At 34.8% G+C, this 19,656-nt stretch overlaps 1 protein-coding gene across 1 annotated transcript in view; it reads left to right on the top strand.

Annotated features, from left to right (window-relative positions):
* Positions 1–19,656, top strand: part of hwt (heavyweight) — a 350,931-nt gene that overhangs the window by 274,212 nt on the left and 57,063 nt on the right. The window contains exons 2-3 of the mRNA XM_065369707.1: positions 582–689; positions 6,160–6,310. Of these exons, the coding sequence (XP_065225779.1) occupies positions 582–689; positions 6,160–6,310 (259 nt within the window). The remainder of the gene's footprint in view (positions 1–581; positions 690–6,159; positions 6,311–19,656) is intronic.

The raw sequence follows: 19,656 nt of genomic DNA, 5'->3' as shown, positions 1-19,656 counted from the left end.
GGTAGGTATTACTTAGTTAAGAAGTCGTCGAACGTATTCAATTTGTCGTGACGTATATTATTTTTCAACGACACGACAGGACGATGAGGCTTGAGGCTGCTAAGACATAGCTATAGTGTCAAGAGCTGGAGAACCCAAGACCCGAGAATTCGTCTTTAATTTGAATCACTCCGTTGTTATATTTCCTGTTCCCCTATCTGTAAGTATAGTTATGGTAGATGAAATTAAAAATTCATAAAATAATTAATTTTCGAGAGATCAGGTAAGTATAAGGGGATTGCGCTTCTTGGGATGAGAAAACTATTGTTTTAGCTGAATGGAATTTCTTCTTTAGAAAAGACTGAACGACGAACGAGATTTAATAATGGGCGAATAAAAAGATATATTAAGCCGTCTTAATCGGTATTTGAAGTGTTTTCAAAAGGGGAATTATCCGCGTTTTGAAGGGATGATAGATTGATATTTAAGAATGTTTGGGATGTGATTGCGTCACGTCAATTCATTCGTTATTGTCGTCGAAGTTGCATGTGTACGAATAATTATTAATTTTACTTATGTTGCTTTGTTTGTGTGTGTTGCAGATTTCACTTTGTGATGATTATAGTTTACCAGTGGATTTTGTGAATAAAAGGCCGCTCAGTTTAGATTCCGGGTCGTTTTGGTCGGCTCCTAGTCCTAATGGTGATCAGGTAAGATTGATTTTAATTCGGTTATTACTGTATCTAACTTTGTTCAATTTTGAAGATGGGAATAATTTCTACAATCTCAATTGATTGTAGTAGATTTGAACTTTTTTTTGCATTGTAATAATAATAGTTAATTTTTGCCATCAACTTTTTAAAAAATGAAAAAAAGTTATAAATTTTTAGCAACTGATTGCAATCTAGATAGTAGGATTGCGCACAAATATTTTTTTCTAATTAATACTAGTTGATTGCTCTGTTTGAACTTGGTTCTTCCTTGAATCTTTTGCCACATTGAGGGCAGTTGATACAATAGCTGTGCTTGTTTGGACACAGATTCTCAAGAATCTGCTTTTCTGGACAATTTTAGAATCAAATTTTTTAATAAATTAAGACTCCGTTGTTGATCTTACGAAATCTGAAAGTCTTCTTTCGTTACCTAACAGATAACAAAATCCAGAATCCGTTTTCAGAAACTACTCCGGAGTAGATTCACAATCGTCATAAAAACGGATTATAAATTTTTTATCGAGAATTCGGGTTGTGTCTTATCAGGTTAAGGCACAAAATTGGAGTTTTTTTTTGGTATAGATTTGGGTACGGCGTTTGAAGCCCTGATTGGAAGAGTAAAAGTTTACTTCTTTCATCTAAAATAAAAATCACCTTGCTAGCTTTGTCACAGAATCAATAATCGGTTTTCAAAAATTACAAATTTCCCATCATTAGTATGTGTGTAAAGAGAGAATGATCCTTGTTTCATCTTATCAGTAGTGATTTTCAGTAAGCTCTATGTTTTGTTTTAAATTGCAATTGATGAAATTTGTGTACCTATTCATAATGTAGATCAAAGGATTGAGTGTAGAATTGAACTCCTCTGTTTATTACTTTGTGAGAGGGAGGTTGTGGTCACATGATTTGTCAACATTGTTGTTATCTGCAGATACTGAATTGGTAAAATTGTTAGACTGGAGTATGCCGAAGTCCACTACTAACATAATCTGGTAATTCAACTCTCCTATAGGGCAATATAATATAGTTAGTGCCAAAAATATTCGGTTTTGGTTTAGCTTCATTGTTTTTCGTTGAGTGTTTGGGTAATTTTAAAGTTCGATTAAAAGTAATTAGTGAATCTGAAAGCTTGATTCTTCCTCTCTAAGAATCACTAATCACTTTTGGCCGTTCGTGTTTCTAACCTGGAGGAAAATGAATATTTGTAAAACACAACAGAAATGTCCATTCCAAAATTTTTTGGTTTGAATGAAAACACACACATTTTGGGCTTTTTGGGGAAACACATGAGAAAGTTAGAACTTGTAACGACTTTTTTGAATTATAACTGACTACTGTGTGTTGTTTTATGAAAGTTTGAACAGTTTTAAACAAGTTTTAATTGTTTTAAATCAACTTGGGCCGAAAAGGTAAAAACACTTCAATAGAAAAAGGTAAACTTTACAAAGAAATATCTAATAACTTAGAAATACCTGAGAGTAGTTACAGTTGGTGATATTATTAGAAGATATGAAAACAGAATAGCTTCTATCACACAGGTAGACCAAAAGTTCTAAGTATACACATCTTAATCAGCATTATAATCATCAGGAAAATTTGAAAAAATCCAAAATAAGTGCTTCAAAATTGACAACAGAAGTTGACCAAATGATATCAAAACGAATTTCACCAACAACTGTTCGAAGAACTTTACACAACTATGGTTACAATGGTAGAATAGCATGAAGAAAACCATTCATAAATGATAAGAATCGAAAAACAAATGTAAATTTTGCGAAGGAGTATATTAACCAACTGGAAAATTCCTGGAATGATGTAATATTTTGTGATGAAAGCAAATACATACAATGTATTCCAATCAGATGGTTGTCAAATTGTATGGAGAAGACCAAATGAAGAACTAAACTGGATAGATTTACAACCAACTGTAAAGAATAGCGCACATGTATTGGTATGGGGTTGTATTTCAACATCTGGAGTGGGGGAATTGGTCTTTATAAAAGGTATAATATGAACAGCCAGCAATATCTGCATACACTGAACATCGCATTATCACCATATGATTTGCAAATCTTCTTAGAAATGTCGGTAGGAGTTCGTTTTTCAAGTGATATCCTTGGAATACACTACATACCAACATACTTCCCCATTAGAGTATACACTGGTATCAGTTGTGACATACTCACCATGCCATAGAATAGTACTACTGCATTCATTACCTTAATGCCAAATCCATGTATGTCTATCAAAAAAAAAAAATGTCTTTTTGCATCACTGATAAGACTCTGGAATGCCCTGAATTGAAAAATTTGCATCTGAGTGCAGTAAAAGTGCACCATGTAAGATGCATGAAACTGACTGATGTTCAATCAGAACTCGACAAACCCTTCCAAGCACATCCAAACCTTATTAGTGATGTGTAAAATTGTACTTTTTTTGTATGGACATAAACGGATTTGGCATTAAGGTAACAATGTATCAACAAATGGTTTTAGCAGCTGGAAGTAAAACCCCCTATCTAACACCATACAATGTTGCAAGTTGCTGGCGCAATTTCTTCCCTGTAACAAAAAGGCCACCTAACTTTCTAGATGCAGTAAAAGCTCGTTATAACACTCTTCAAGGGACTGGAGAAAAAAAGTGTTATAAGCCGAAGCGCGTTACAACCAAAAGTCTCGTTTTAACTCTGATTAGTGTTATACCGCGAATTCTCCTTATAAAGCAAAAAGAGTGTAATAAAAGAAGAGGAAACGTGAACTTTGTTTTGAATTTTGAACAACTGGGGTACATACGTAGACTAAAATCCTTCTTAAATGCAGAGAATTTATAAAAAATAAAACGTTTGGTGACATTAAAAAGTTCAATCATTTATCTGCAGTTGTTTGAAACAATTCAATTTCCATTCTTTGAATCATTACAATTTCTTCTTTTAAAAAAAACACGTTCCTCAGTCTCTTACCTGCCTTTTTTGTCAGAATTGTAATCAAGTTTCTATTAAAGTTTCATAAGATTATCAAGAAATCTTACTTTTTTTGGCCAAAATCAAAAATAAGTTTACTGTTTGTATGGATTGAAACGGTTGAACGTTAAAAAACTGATTTTGTGGCAAAATTTTTTCATAAAAGTTTTTTTTTACTTTTTTAAAAATCAAAACTGCAAAAATTGCAAAAAAAAACTGTTGTTGCGGCCAAAGTTTTCAGAAGCTGAGAATTTTTTACATGAAAATAAGTAAGCTTTTTTGCCGTAAAAAATTGGTTTTTTGTTGTCAAAATTGTAAAAAAAATGGGATTTTTAAAAAATTTTAGAGTGTTAAAACGCGATTTATAACCGCTCATGAGCATTATATCGTGATTAATTTAACATTGGTTTTAATGGGATTGTCTAGGGACCAGCGGAAATCAGCGTTATAACAAAATCAGCGTTATAACGAGCTTTTACTGTACCTTATATAATATGCATCATTGGCTTGTTTTCCTTGTAATGTCTCTGTTTAGTTCTTCCTCGGTAGTATAGTGGTAAGTATCCCCACCTGTGTATAATTTGTTTTGTAGTCAGGTTGTTTTCCATCTTTTTTCTTCATCAGATCCTGTTTCTCTAGAATCATCCAAGAGTTCCATGACTATGTGTTTATTTTCCTGTTGATGGGATAGCATTTTCAGCTGCTGTTTTGATGTTGCACTTCCATGTCTGCCGCACCTTCTCAGCATTTTGGTTTCCATGATCATCGGTCGAGTTTTGATTTTCCAGCTCTTCCTAGAATTTGTTCTGAATTTGCTTTGACTTGTTTTTCATTATGTTAAATTGTTGTTGACAGTTCTGCTTCTACTCGTATTCTTTCAATTTTTCAAGACTGTCTGGCATTTTGCTAGCAAGAGCTTGTAATCTGAGTTGGAGTGGCATCAATCAAGTTGTTTGTGACAATCTGATGGTGTTGCTGTCTTGCTATGTTGTTTATTCACAAGTACATATAAGTATTTGTTGATCTGGTTGAGCTGATCTTTTGTGACAGCTAATCCATAATGTTTGTGTTGAAAAAAAAAACAAAAACATGTGTTTGAAGATGACTTTGTCAAAACTATGTACTTACTGACCATGTAGAGAATTATGAAGATCAGAATGCTCAAATAATAAATACCTAGACCTGCATACAAGCTCGGTTTAGAAAGGTACAAAGCGATGGCCAAAACACTAAAATGAATCCCCACTCCGATACTTTGCCATTTATAAACGCGTAAATTTTCCAAAATCAGACGTATAGTTTGGAATAAATGAAAGCTGCTGAAAGCGCACCGTTTTTCGAAAGATAAATGGCGCGAAACCTATAAAATGTAATTTATGTGGAATTGCCTCGTGTAGTGATAGCGAATAGTAGAGACGAATCTATCATCGTCCACTGCTGGGAATACGGTTTCCGCATAATAAAGCAATATCGCAATATATTCAAACTAGGTACCTACTGGTTATTTTTTGATGTTCTAATTTTTGGTACCGAAAAAACAAAAAAGCTGAAATGTGTTTATCGAACAAAAAGTATCTAGGTTATTGTGGAAAAAAACGAATTGAAATGATAAAAAAAAAGAGAAAGAAAGAGGCGTCAACGTCGTTCATGTTTTTATCTGATGGAGTAGACTTTCGATACAATTCACTAGGTACTATGTACGAGTACATATAGATATAGCTTTAGAAGGCAGCAAAGTTTAATTTCCTGTACTCATGGGTCGTGGCAAGAACCGAACAACAAAAGTTGGTAAAATTCAAAGTGGCTTTTTTCTTTTTCTCGTTGCGAAAGAAACTATGTATCTTATTTTATATCTGCTTATTTGTAGTGTACGCCTACAACCAAAAAGCTCACGATACTGTGTACGAAATTATGGTACCATCGTATAATATGTATGTGGTGCTGAAATCAATAAAACCTGCTCTCGTTTAGACCCTGGGCTGGGCTATATGATCGTTATTGTTCGTAAGCATTTAGTATTCAATAAGTTAACGTCGAATTAACCATAAAGTAGGACTTTTTTTTCAACGTGGTGACTGGCGTATTATTTTTATAAGGTTATTGCGACATCGGCAGGGGTTGTGGAGTCCTCCTACACGGGTGGTATAAAGTTGTGTTTTTATAGCTGATATTTTATCGATAAAGTCGTATACTATACATTGCACGATGACCATTCTGCAAAAGGGCTCCCTTTCGTAAAGCTTTCTCGCAGATGTTACTGATGGACCAAGTTCAAAAGAGCGTAGAATACTAAGTTATGGTATTAGGGATGGCTGGGCCGATATTAATGACCATTTCGGTGTAATTTCCGGGCCTTTGCACGAACACGTTGCTATGGGTAGGATCCCTGTGCCTGATGCCTGCCTATGTAGTGTACTGTAGTGTATACGTGTAAATGAGTTATGTAATATCAAAACCAAATGACGCTGTACAACTTTCTTCATCGTTTGTTTTTGGTGTCCGGTACAGGTGGAAGTATTGAATTTATACTGCGATCCGAAGGATTCCAAGAGTCAACAGAATCTCAACCAAGAAGTGAAAGATGAGGTAGAAGACGACGATAATGAAAACGTGAAGTTGTACACGATTCCTGATAAAGAATATAGTCGACCTTATACCGGTGAGTGAAATATTTTGCGTTATTTAATTTTCCGCTAAACTTCCAACGACTGTAGTGCTGAGTTACTTGTAGAATTTTGAATGCTCTACAGAAAAGGTTATAGTCCGGCATATGACAATAGGAGTAATGCACCCCCCCCCCCCGCCGATCCACCGGGACAACTTTTTTCTTAAAGGAGACGTCCTAAGGAACATTTTAAAGCAAACTTGCCAAAAAAAAAGTTGGCCTTACTTACAAAATGGCGGCCATTTTGATTGACAGGTCAGCCGAAATCGCAGATTTTGCGTTTTAACACGGTGCATATTCGAATGTACCGATTAGTGGTTATCAGTAGAACCATGGGGGGTAAAAACTGTATCTGAATGTCCGTTACAATATGACCGCGAATGTCCCAAAAAGTGTATCTGAATGTCCGTTTGGATTTTTTGCGCTTACAGGGGTTTCTAAAGTAGGTCTAAGTACATCTGTTGAATATAATGTACCTACCTAGTTCGAAAAATTTTTCTTGTCAAATATTTTGTAGAAAGATATCATTTCTGAAACCAGGGAAATATTTTGTTAGGCAGTAGTGCCAATTTTTAAATAATTTTTGTCAATTTCAAAAATTTGAAAAAATAGTTGAAAACTTACCTGTGAAAAATTGTTTTGATTTTTGAAATTAGAAAAGAACATTTAGGTTTACGTTTTGAAAATTTGGAGAATATTAAAATGAATCGTACTAGCCTATAGGCAAATGTTAGATATCAGAGAAAAGGTATATACTTACCTAATAGTCATGAAATTATCTACTCGTAATATTGTAAGATCAAGAAAGATATTTTAGAATTTTCTTCAGTTCTCAATCAAGATTATAGGCACATACGTTTTAAACAATTTTTTTTCATCCCTCCTCCTCTTCTTGGACTATAAGAACATTTCAGCTTTAGCCAGAGGAATTTCATATTTTGTGTGATTTTACGTTGGATTTGAAAAATATGAGTGGAGATTACTTTGGCTGAAAAATTGAGGTATGTCCAAATTCTTGAGAGATAGAAACAAAAGCAGGCGATAAAGGTCAAAAAAATCAAAATCAACTTTTTAGAGCAATTCGGAGAAGAGAAACCTCACAAATCGACTTGGAAGGCTGGAAAATTTGCATGTGCGTTTTGAGGGGGGTCCTTGATATGCCTTTTAGGGGTTTAGACTTTTCAGCTGTAAAAAAGTACATTTTTGTGCCTTCTCAATGGTTTTTAGCCTGATTTTCCTGAAGTAAAAATGCAATAATGCTTAGGCTATACAGTCGATCATAATTCCAGGATTGGGAGTGGGGCCTCTCATAAATCTATTTTGGGGTTTCATGAGCCCATCTTCATCGACCTTACGCTTATCTAGGTATTTTTATGCTACATGCAAGGTATGTAGTTTGTTGTACCCATTGGGTTCCATATTCGTCAAAACCCAGATATGTTTGGGAATCCCTAGTTATACAAGGTTTTTTTTTACTTCGGACATTCGGATACACCTTTTGGGACATTTGCGATCATTTCGCTTCGGACATTCGGATACAGTTTTTACCCCCTGTGGTGCTATTGTATTCTACTAATCGGTACATTCGAATATGCGGCCTTTTAACATAGGACTTGCACGAACTTTTCAAACTTTACAAAGGTAGATCGAAAGATCATGCAAAAATTTATCACCTGTCAAAATTTCAAGTGCTAAAGTGCGTTTTTCGATTTTTGGTGAATTTTTGAAAATCGAATTTAGGCCAAAAATGAGGGAAAAAATCAAAATTTTACCAAATTGACCAAGAAAGCTGAAATTTGGGATATACCCTATTTTCGACATGCCAAATCGATTGGAAACGATTTCAACCCGTTTTGAGCAGTTCTGGAGCCTCCAGCAGATTTTTGAAACTCGAAAATCCCACAAAATTCCATCAAATTGGAGTTGTAAAGCTAAAATTTATTCTAAAAACTAATTTAAATACACTACGAAGTGCTGCAGGTGAATTTCAAGTCGTTTTGATGCCTCCAGCGACTTTTTGAAAATTCCAGAAGCATCCAGCAGATTTTTGAAACTTTAAATTTTCACAAAATTTCATCAAAATATGGAGATGGAAAGCTTAAATTTACTCTGCACGCCAATTTTAACACCCTCTGAAGACAACTTCAGGTGGGTCCAGCGACTTTTTTTGAAAATTACTGGAGCCTCCAGTAGATTTTTGAAACTTGAAATTTCTCCAAAATTTCATTAAATCAAGATGGAGAGTCGAAATTCATTCTGCAAACTAATTTCAATACGCTACGAAGTTGACTGCTGGTGAATTTCAAGTCCTTTTGGAGCCTCCAGCAACTTTTTGCAAGGTTGTATGACGTTTTTTATTGAAATTTCCTAAAAGTAGCGGGAAGCTTCAAAAACCATTTGAAACCACCATGTAGTCTGCGAAGTAATTTTCAGCTTGCCAACTCCATTTGATAAATTGATATTGGGGAAATTTCAAGTTTCAAGAATCTACTGGAGGCTCCAGTAATTTTTAAAAAAGTCACTGGAGGCTCTAAAATGACTTGAACCCGCCTGAAGTCGTCTTCAGAGGGTGTTAGAATTGGAGTGTAGAGTAAATTTCAGCTTTCCATCTCCATTTGATGAAAGTTTGTGAAAATTTAAAGTTTCAAAAATCTGCTGGATGCTCCAGTAATTTTCAAAAAAAGTCGCTGGAGGCCCTAAAATTCCTTGAACCCACCTGAAGTCGTCTTCAGAGGGTGTTAAAATTGGAGTGTAGAGTAAATTTCAGCTTTCCATCTCCATATTTTGATAAAATGGGTATATCCCAAATTTCAGCTTTCTTGGTCAATTTGGTAAAATTTTGATTTTTTCCCTCATTTTTGGCCTAAATTCGATTTTCAAAAATTCACCAAAAATCTAAAAACGCACTTTAGCACTTGAAATTTTCACAGGTGATAAATTTTTGCATGATCTTTCGATCTACCTTTGTAAAGTTTGAAAAAGTTCGTGCAAGTCCTATGTTAAAACGCAAAATCTGCGATTTCGGATGACCTGTCAATCAAAATGGCCGCCATTTTGTAAGTAAGGCCAACTTTTTTTTGGGCAAGTTTGCTTTAAAATGTTCCTTAGGATGTCTCCTTTGAGAAAAAAGTTGTCCCGGAGGATCGGCGGGGGGGGGGTGCAATTACTCCTATTGTCATATGCTGGACTATTATGTTCGTTAAGACGGATCGTGAAAAAAAGAAACCGAAAGACTGTGATCAAATTCATTGGAGATCTTCACTTTGAGTTGAAAGTCACTCAGAAAAATTGCTAACTCCGTTGGTGCCCCTGGAGTGGACGGAACTCCCCCCCCCCTCCAGTCTAGCGGTAATACGTACCTTCTTCTGCAAACCATTCGAGTACAGATGTACGAATTTATTAGAATTTTTCCTCGCGTCTGCGTATTATGCAACTTGAGCATCGTATACCTATCTTTGGTGTGCAGCAGTGTAAATTGCATACGTTAACGAGCTCGTATAAAATACACGATGTCGAGGCGTACTTAATTAAAAGAGCTTAAAAAATTGCGCTCCTCGTTCGTCGACATCGATTCGTTACTTTATCCGTGTATCTCGAGAGGATTCTCAGTCGTTAACTGTAGGTACCTTACCTACTCATCTCAAGTAGCGTTTTTCACATCAGGCTGTGCGACGAAGTAGATGTGGCGGTATATTTGCACGCTCATTATCGTAACTGCACAGCACAGTATACATATGCGTTAACCTAGTTCGTATTTTACCTACTCTTTAAAGCTGCTGCGAGCTCGAGCTACTAAAATATCTATACCAGTGTTGTGCCATAAGACGCTGAATAAATGAAAACGTTTACCTACTGGTATTTTGTATTATAAATCGTCTCGTCCATAAGCTGAGTTAGCTCTATCAACCTAACCTATAATATGTTCAAAGATACATGAAAAAATATACCATTAGGATTACTAGATACACGCGGAAGCTGACACGACTGCGCTCTCGTATATCGTACATACGTATATGGTATAACGGCGATGTAATTAATTTCGCGTCCCTTGTGCGTGAAAAAAAGCACGCGATAACGTCGTTTACGCCAAAAAATAATACGATCCGGTTAAAATCGGCGGAGAAGGAAAAAAGCACAGTGCTGCGGGGCTTCGCAGAACGCCAAAACGAAATTCTAAATAATTAATGGTTAACTACTACCTACCTACTGCAGAGGATACAAATGGGAGATACTTATGCGTGCTGTATATTGTATATTGTATGTATGTGTGTGTACATGATTTTAACGAGCTTCGCCACCGTCGCACCGCATTACCAAGATATCCCTTCGAATAGATTGGATTACGATGTTTTAATTATTACTACTCCCACTCCCACTGAACCCTTTCTCATCGAGTGTACTATATCTTTATGCGGGCGTAGCTGGCCCCCAAAATACATGGTGGTGTTTTTCTGCGCCATTTACTCATATTAAATGTGTGGAAGGATCGCGATTTGACGATATCGTGATTTTTTTTCGAGAAGTTCGCGTGATGTGATAGGTAGATATTCGAATTTCGATTGATTATTTTTTTTTTTACGAATTGAATCGTACATGGTTACTTTTCCAAAACTTTTGAGTAGGGTTACTTTCATTGAAAAAATTTCAAAAATTCAGTTTTTCCAAATTTTGCAATTGCTCTAATTTTTTAATGGAAATTGTTCCTTTTTCGCAAAAATTCTCAAAATGTCTCACTTTTTTTCTGTATGAATTGTTGAAAAGAACTTTCACGTTTTTAGTCTCGACTTATTCAGTCGAAATAGCCGAAAAGGACTCGTTTCTTCCCCAAGAACTGTTCAAAATTTTCGCTTTCATGCAAAAAATTCCAAAAGTTATTTGAACAAAATAGCTCTAATAAAGTCTTGCTTTTCCCCAAAAACTGCTGAAAAGCTCGTGTCTTTTTCTAAAATTGCTTTTCAACCAAAATTGTCAAAAAAGGACTTGTTTTTCACTAAAAAATTGCAAAAGGTTCTCCTTCATCGACAAAAATATTGAAGAGTTTTTTTGCTAAAATTTTTGAAAGCCTTGCTTTTTGTCTAATTCTCTTTTTTATTAAAAATTTCCAATAATATTTCACTTTTTGGACAACATCCCATTTTTCTCGAAAAATCAGCAAAAAGTTTCAGGTTTTTTTTGTCAGAAGTTGCTAAAACGCTTTGCCTTTTGCTGACAAATTGTTAAATCTCACATTTTTTCAAAAATTGTTCCTTTTTGTTTGAAATTTTTGTTTTTTGCTTTACCATAAATTAACCAAAGCTTTCACTTTTTTATCAAAAATTGCCAATAAATCTAAGTTTTTTTGCACAAATTTAGGTAAATAAAGTGGTAAATGCCTGGCTTTCTGATAAAAATTAAAAAGTCATTTTTTTCCAAAAGTTATATTTTTTTTGGTTATTTTTAGGTTACTTTTTCTAGCTTTTGTGGTTATTGAAGCCACTTTTTTATATTTTCATTTTCAATCATTTACTAAAAATTTTCATAGTTATCAATTTACCTGAAATTACCAGTAATTTGACCGTAATACTGGTATTTTACCGTGAATTACCGGTATTTTTGCAAAAATAAGGTACTACAATTGAACATACTCGTACATACTAAAACTTGCAATAATTCACAAGAAATTACCAGAAATCTATCATGAATATTTTTCCAAAAATTTACCAGAAATAACCGGTATTTTACCAATAATTATACGTAGTATTTCATAGAATTACAAAAATTTTTGTTAACCCTGCAAAAATTACCCATCAGTAATTTAACAAAATATGAGAGGGGTTTTGCGATAAGGGACCTTGTGGTGATATTTCGATTTTTTCAGGAGAGAGAAAACATCGAATTGCTTCGATTTTTTCGATTTTTTTTTTTTTTAATTTTTGGGTGCAGTGTTGTCTTGCGCATAGGTTGGATGGGACATTTTGATGAAATTCGTTCATCATCGCCTGATATCCGTGATTTAGAAAAGGTACCTTGTGGTGAACAGTCGAATTTACACAACGTTACAGACCACCCCGCAAAAAAATACCGAGAAATTCGGATTCGCCATGAAATTTTACGTAGGTAACAACAATAAAATAATTTTTCCATCGACCTTTTTTTTTTTTTTTTTTTAAATCAAAAACAAACGAAAAACTTTGTTTTTCGATTTCCCAAAAATGTGAGTTTTTGAGCATTCATGTTCAAGTAATTTTTAAAACGAGAAATTGATGAGATAGGCGAAATCTGATTGCACCATTCGATTTCTCGTGAAAAAGTAAGTCGGAATTGCCAATAAAAAAAAAAAACATCGAATCACCACAAGGACCCATATCGCGAAACGCCTCTCATATATTATTAGCAATTTACTAAAAATTACCAGTGATTTACCAAAAATTTACCAGTAATTTACCAAAAATTACCAAAAATTTACCAAATATTACCAGTAATTTACCAAATATTACCAGTAATTTATCAACTATTACCAGTAATTTACCGAAAAATTACCAGTAATTTACCAAATATTACCAGTAATTTACCAAAAAATTACCAGTAATTTACCAAAAAATTACCAGTAATTTACCAAAAAATTACCAGTAATTTACCAAAAAATTACCAGTAATTTACCAAAAAATTACCAGTAATTTACCTAATATTACCAGTAATTTACCAAATATTACCAGTCCAAATTTTACCAGTAATTTCAAGTTTGCCAAAAATTATCAGTAAGTATTTTACCAAAATTTACCAGTGTTTTACCATATTTACCTAGTATTTTACCAAAATTGACCAATTATTGTTTTGGTTTGCTTACCTAGCAAAATTGTCTAAAAAATCTCATTTTCCCCAAAAGTTGAGCTTTTTTGCCAAAAAATACCAAAACATTCCACTTTTTACCAAAGAGTACCTATCTAAATACTCGTAGCTCATCTTTTTTGGCAAAAATTGCTAAAAAGTACCCATCACTTTGCTGCTGCTAAGGCTTTCTTTTTTCTCAGAAATTTTTCACAAACGTCTCGTTTTTTCGGCTTAAAATTGCCCTATTTTTGTCAAAAATGCCTACTTTTTTACAAAACGGACAAAAAATTCGCTTTTTGCCAAAAATTCTTAAGAAGCTCTGACTTTTTCCTAAAATCATTCTCAAAGTCTCGTTTTTTGCTAAAAAAAAAACGAAAAGTCTGATTTTTTTGTCTGAATTGCCATAAAGCCTAGTTTTTTTTCTTACCAAAAATTGTTAATGTTTTTTAGCAAGAAATTCCCTATAGTCTCACCCGTCTTCGAAATTGTCCTAATGTGACTTTTTTTTATCAGAAATAATTGCTAAAAAGACAGTTGCGTTTAGTCTCGTTTTTTTTTTTTTTTACAGAAATTGCAAAATTCTCACTTGTTTGCTCAAAAATTGCCTAAAAATTTCGCTTTTACAAAAAATTGGAAAAAGTATTATTTTTTTGGCACCAGGTAATTGCAAAAAAGTCCTGCTTTTCGCTAAAATAGTACAATTTTCTATCGAGTTGAATTTTAGATTTTAATTTGAAACTTTGAAAGGAAAAGTTCGGTTTTTTTGGTGATTGCTGTTTTTATTGTATCAAAATGTTTTGCTTACGTTTTGTCCCTTACTTTTTCGAGCTCTGTTTGTTACTGAAGTTACTTTTATTCGGGAAAAAATAAGTAGGAGTCTTTTATGAGGGGGGAGGGGTATTTTTAAAAAAGAGATAGCCTCGTCGTCTGAAGGGAATCCCATTTACTTTCTGCTAGTCTAATTTCCACCCGACAGGTGGTTAGGAGCAGCAAATTATACACCATGCTCGACCCAGGTGCAATTTTGGTTCGTAATTTGAAATTCGAATCAACCGAGCGATTGATGACGAGGTAAACTGAAACTCGAAGTTGAGTTTATTAAACTCAGCCTTATCTGTCTCCCAATCCACTGCTCTCAGCTTGAGCCTCGTGTCGTTAATAGAATTATGGACGATGCTGCCTGCGTTCGCGAATAAGACAGATTAGCTGAGCTGAAATACATCTTATATCAATCAAGCTGCCGAAACATATCTGTTTAGCGTGGGTAATCCTTCTAATAGGTACACGTCTTACGTCGTTATACTCTTACTAGGGGGCTACGCCCCCTGGCCGCTTCGCGGCCCAACCCCCATACTCGTTCCTCGGGCTTCGCCCTCGGAACTCGCTCTTGGGGGCTGCGCCCCCAAACCCCCCTTCGCTCACTCTCAGAAAAAGTTTGCTCCCTTTGATCAAAATGATGAATGATAGACGCAAAAGCAAAGCACCAAAGATAGATGGTTTAACATTATTATAACATTTTAACAATAATATCTGTTTCTGTTGACAAATTGACAATGACAATTTCACGCTTCATCGATTTGCATTGCATAAATCATAATCCTCGCATTGTAAGAATTCCGCTGTTGGAGGAGTGGGAGGTTTGTATGCGCGCGCATGTCGCGTGATCCTGTCTGGAATAACAACGACATGGCATCACGATGCGTTGTACGTTGGTGGTTGTGTGTATGCTTGTGTGGGTGTATAAGTACACGCATCATCTTAACGGTTTTTTGTTTCAAGATTCCATAAAAAACGATCAAAATCGCGCGATCTGAGCAACTTTTTTCTAATCTGTTTTCACCATTTTACAGAGCATGAAATTTCGAACATTTCCCTCGTTGACAGTATACCCATCTAACGTTTTTAGTTTTCGAGATAATTTAATTCAAATTTGGATTCAAAATAGCTCAAAAACTAAGAACCCCAGAGGGGTAATGTAATCGAGGGAAATGTTCAGGATTTAATGCTCTTTAAAATGAGATATTAACCACCCTTCTAGCCTTTTTCGTTCTTGATATATTTGAGAATAATCGAAAAAACGGCAAAAACAGCCCACTTCAACTCAAAATTTGGGCCCTTTAATTACAAAATTTTTGCCCTCGCGTATTTTTCCTATATTCTAGAGAGGTTAAGCTGTCGATTAAAAAAAAAATTAGCGCTCTAGGTGCCATAGATCGGGCTGGGAATTTTTTTCCGATTTTTCGGGTATTTTTTGGGTATTTATTTTTCTTGCAGCTGTATAGTATAGATAGCTGCAGCCAATTTAATCATTATCATTTTAATTTGCTCGGAATTGGCAATTCCCATTTCCCTAGACAATATGCGGCCAGGTAAATGATGGAGACGGACTACTTGCACGTTCTTCGTCAATTTGATTGCTAAAGAGAGTGAAATCGCGGCGCGACGCGACGTTTAACTAATGAGCGAAATAAAGTCTCCTTCTCTCATCTTATTTGTATAGGTAGGTAAAGGTACGTAGTGTTGCTGTTAATGTAGCAGACGACGAAGAACACAAACGCAAATAATTATATCCGCGCCTTCGCAGACGAGAGGAGCATTTTTCCTTAATTAAAATAACCATTTATACAACGTTTTGACTTGAAAAAAGAGAGGCAAAAAGGGGTGCTCTGGTTTCTCAAGACCTCTAGTTTTCTATACACTCACATAGGCGTATTGGATGTTATAGTACATTTAACGATTAATTAAAGACGAGTCGAGAAAAAGGTAAAAGTGAGAGAGAAACATCGCATGTGCTGTTCTTCTTCTTCACGTGTATAGTACGCGAAAAGGCGCTCGCGAATTATTACGTGGATTTCGTTTTAATTAACAGGAAATTGGGTGCGGGTCAGGGACTGGTGTAGATTGCATTTTACGTACCGAACGAGAGCATCGTCATCGAAGAGGGGTAGCGTAATATGTATATAAGGCTACAACATCCACCTAGCCTAGCTAAATACAAATGTGGAATGGGGAATTAGAAGAGGGTGTTGGTGGTAAAAGGGTTATGCATTGCACTCGCGCTTCAGGTGATGGGGAGAGAAAGAGGCTGTCAGGGTGAAGATACGATGCACATGTACAACTAAATACGAGGGAGTGATAATTCGAATTGACGAAGAACCCTTTTTTCTGCATGTCTCGACTCTCGTCGAGTATAATGGCGATTTGTTAGGCGAGAAAAAGGGTGCCTGAGGGGCGAGTGACGGGCAAATTGAATCAAAAAACGAGACGTGTAGTTTACTGATGTGTCTATCCTATGTACTACCATTGTCGTATAGTAATCGAAGCGAGTGAAAGTTTTTTTTTCGAATTGGAGAAATATCGGGATATGAAAGAGGTTTGGAAATTTTACGAAGGAAAGTTGTGCTTTTTTCAAAACCTCGATTCTTAGAAGTGTGCCAAATTTTTGAAAAGGATTTTAAAAAATAGAAAATTGATGTCTGTAGAAATTTTTTAAATATTTTTCAACGGGAAGAATTTTTTTCAAATGAGCACATTTTCAAGATAAACAATATCTTGATCCTTCAAATGATGTTTGTCCCCTTCTGTATAAAGCCCACCAAGTTAAAAAAACATCTTGCGCAGTTCGCAAGATCAACCGACTTTGCTCTAAATATACCCCAGTAATTTACCAACATTTATCTCAGTAATTTACCAGACATTACTTAAAAATTTACCAATTTATCAAAATGCGCGGAAGTACCCAAATTTACCGATTTAATGAATACGAAAAGTCGAAAACATGGACAAAATAAAATAGTCAATCATAAGTACCCACTTGACAATAGATTCACCGGTTGAAAAGCCGGTGAAAAAGCCGGCCCAAAAATGACAGTAAATTTGCTGGTAAAAAAACGCCGGCCGTTTAAAGTGGCTGTTTATTTCATTAAAACGCCGAAAAATCTACCAAACTACAAAAAATTTTGAACCCAAGCGGGGATCGAACCCACGACTCCTGCGTGGAAGTGCAGAGCGCTCACCATTCAGCTATCACAGCAACGTTAAAATGTTTGTTTTCAAGTGGTATACATGTACCGCACTTCGTACTTTCCTTTAAATTTTGTGAAAATGAGTTGTGAAACATACGTTGCGCATGTGCATTGTAATCAGCGAATCAACACGCGGCTGTTTCTATAAAAGTAGCCGGCGACTTTTTACTAGGGCTAACCGGCGATTCGGCAAATAAAAAAAAACTGCAATTCGCTGGCTGTTTAAGTAGCTGTTTTCTTAAAAGTAGCCGGCGTTTTTTTCACCGGCAAATTCACTGTCGTTTTTGAGCGCATTTTAAGTGGCAGTTATGCAAAAACAACCGGCGTTTCGGCTGAAAGCGGCGAATTTATTGTCAAGTGGGTAGCCATCATATTACACCTTTATGAAATTGATTTTCAAATAAAAATTAGCGTACTTATGAAGACGTAACCGTCATATTACAAGTGGAATAATATATCAGGAAAATTGTTGACAAAAAACAAAATTATTACCAAAATTTAGCTATTTACCAAAATTTACCAATTTACCAAAATTTACCAATTTACCAAAATTTACCTATTTACCGAAATTTACCTATTTACTGAAATTTACCTATTTACTGAAATTTACCTATTTACCAAAATTTACCAATTTACTGAAATTTACCAATTTACCAAAATTTACCGATTTACCAAAATTTACCAATTTACCAAAATTTACCTATTTACCAAAATTTACCTATTTACCAAAATTTACCATTTTACCAAAATTTACCAATTTACCAAAATTTACCAATTTACTAAAATTTACCAATTTACCAAAATTTACCGATTTACCAAAATTTACGAATTTACCAAAATTTATCAATTTACCAAAATTTACCACTTTACCAAAATTTACGAATTTCAGCAATTTACTAACATTTACCTCAGTAATTTACCAGACATTACCCACTAATTTACCAATTTTCCATTTTACCAAAAATTACCCCAGCAATTTACCAACATTCACCTCAGTAATTTACGAGACATTTCCTCACTAATTTACCAATTTTTTACCGAATTTTAATTACCCCAGTAATTTACTGTCAAAGGTTTTTACCAATTTACCAAACTTTACCAATTTACCAAAAATTACCCAAGCAATTTACCAAAATTTTCGACCAACTTTAATTACGAGTAATTCACCAAAAATAACTAATCATTTTATTTACTAAAAATTACTATTAATTAACAAAAAAAAAAAATTATCAAAATTTACTTGCTATTTACCAAAAACTTAATGTTTTTTGTTAAAACAAAAATTACACTAGAAATTTTTGAAAAATTTTGATTTTTTATGGCAAAAAAATTTTGGACGGATAAAATTAACAAAAAAATTAACAAAAAAATCAACAAAAAATTTTCTCCTCTTGACTCGCGCGGGATTCGAACACTCGACCTTCGGCGTACCAATCTGCAACCTACACACCCTAACCACCCCATCTGTTTGTTGGGGGTGAGCCGTTTGCGAGATATAAGGGTTTACACAAATTTCTGCTTATCCATAACGTTGAAACACACTTAAACGTTCATATCTCGTAAACGGCTGAACCGATTTCGACCAAATTAAAAATTTCTCTAGTTCAGTATCAAAGCAATATTTTGCCATCATCAGTTTCGACTTAAAGTTCGGAGCTTTTGAGTTCAGCGTGACACAAATTTATACATAAATTGATATACCTATAAATATATAAATAAATATATACATATAATATTCTAGGGGGCAATCTCGTAACCTTTTTCTTGATTAACCAGCAAACTCATAACGTTTTGGCAAACTCGTAACCTTTTTAGGACGTGACTTTGCTATGAGGTGCTATATGAATCTACAAGGTGTGGGGAGTCTACTGGCAAAGTTTGAGCAGGGACGTGAGATTGCCGTTTATACAATTTCACTTTTGACTCAATTTTCAAATGAGTACATAGCTTAATTAATAAGTATGAAGATATGAGGAAAAGGTGTTTATTGCCAAGAATCATTTTTTACGTTTTTTACGTTCTTTTTGATGATTTTGGTGGTTGAAGATCTCCTCTTTCACATGGCGTGGTCAAAAATCGTCTAAAATGAATTTTTGACTGCTCAATTTTAATTTAGAGTTGATTATACAGGTCCGAATTTTCGTGTTTTTCAACCTAAACATCAATTTTATGGGAAAAGTATGCATCCTAGGAAAAAAATGCCCATGAAGGAAATTGTAGAGAATAAAATTTTCTTTCTGCTCAGAGCTGGTTATTTTTTTGTAGGATGCTTTGTTAAAAAGGTATTTGCGAAAAACAGAGACGTATGAGACTTTAAAAAAAAAGCTTTCTTGAAAAATAGATGTTTCGGCAATGAGACACTTTCCACAGGTCACCAAAAAATCAAGTTTACGAATATAACGCGGCCTAACATCGAGTACTATCAGGCCTACGGGGTGACGCGTCGAGCGCATGCACAGCAACGAAGTTATAGAGGGGTCTTGAGATTGCTGTTTATACAAAACG

The sequence above is a fragment of the Planococcus citri genome, chromosome 5 (assembly GCF_950023065.1).
Source record: "Planococcus citri chromosome 5, ihPlaCitr1.1, whole genome shotgun sequence".
In the NCBI taxonomy this organism is placed as follows: Eukaryota; Metazoa; Arthropoda; class Insecta; order Hemiptera; family Pseudococcidae; genus Planococcus; species Planococcus citri.
The sequence above is the reverse complement of the archived record's forward strand: the minus strand, read 5'-3'. Positions and strand labels throughout refer to the sequence as shown.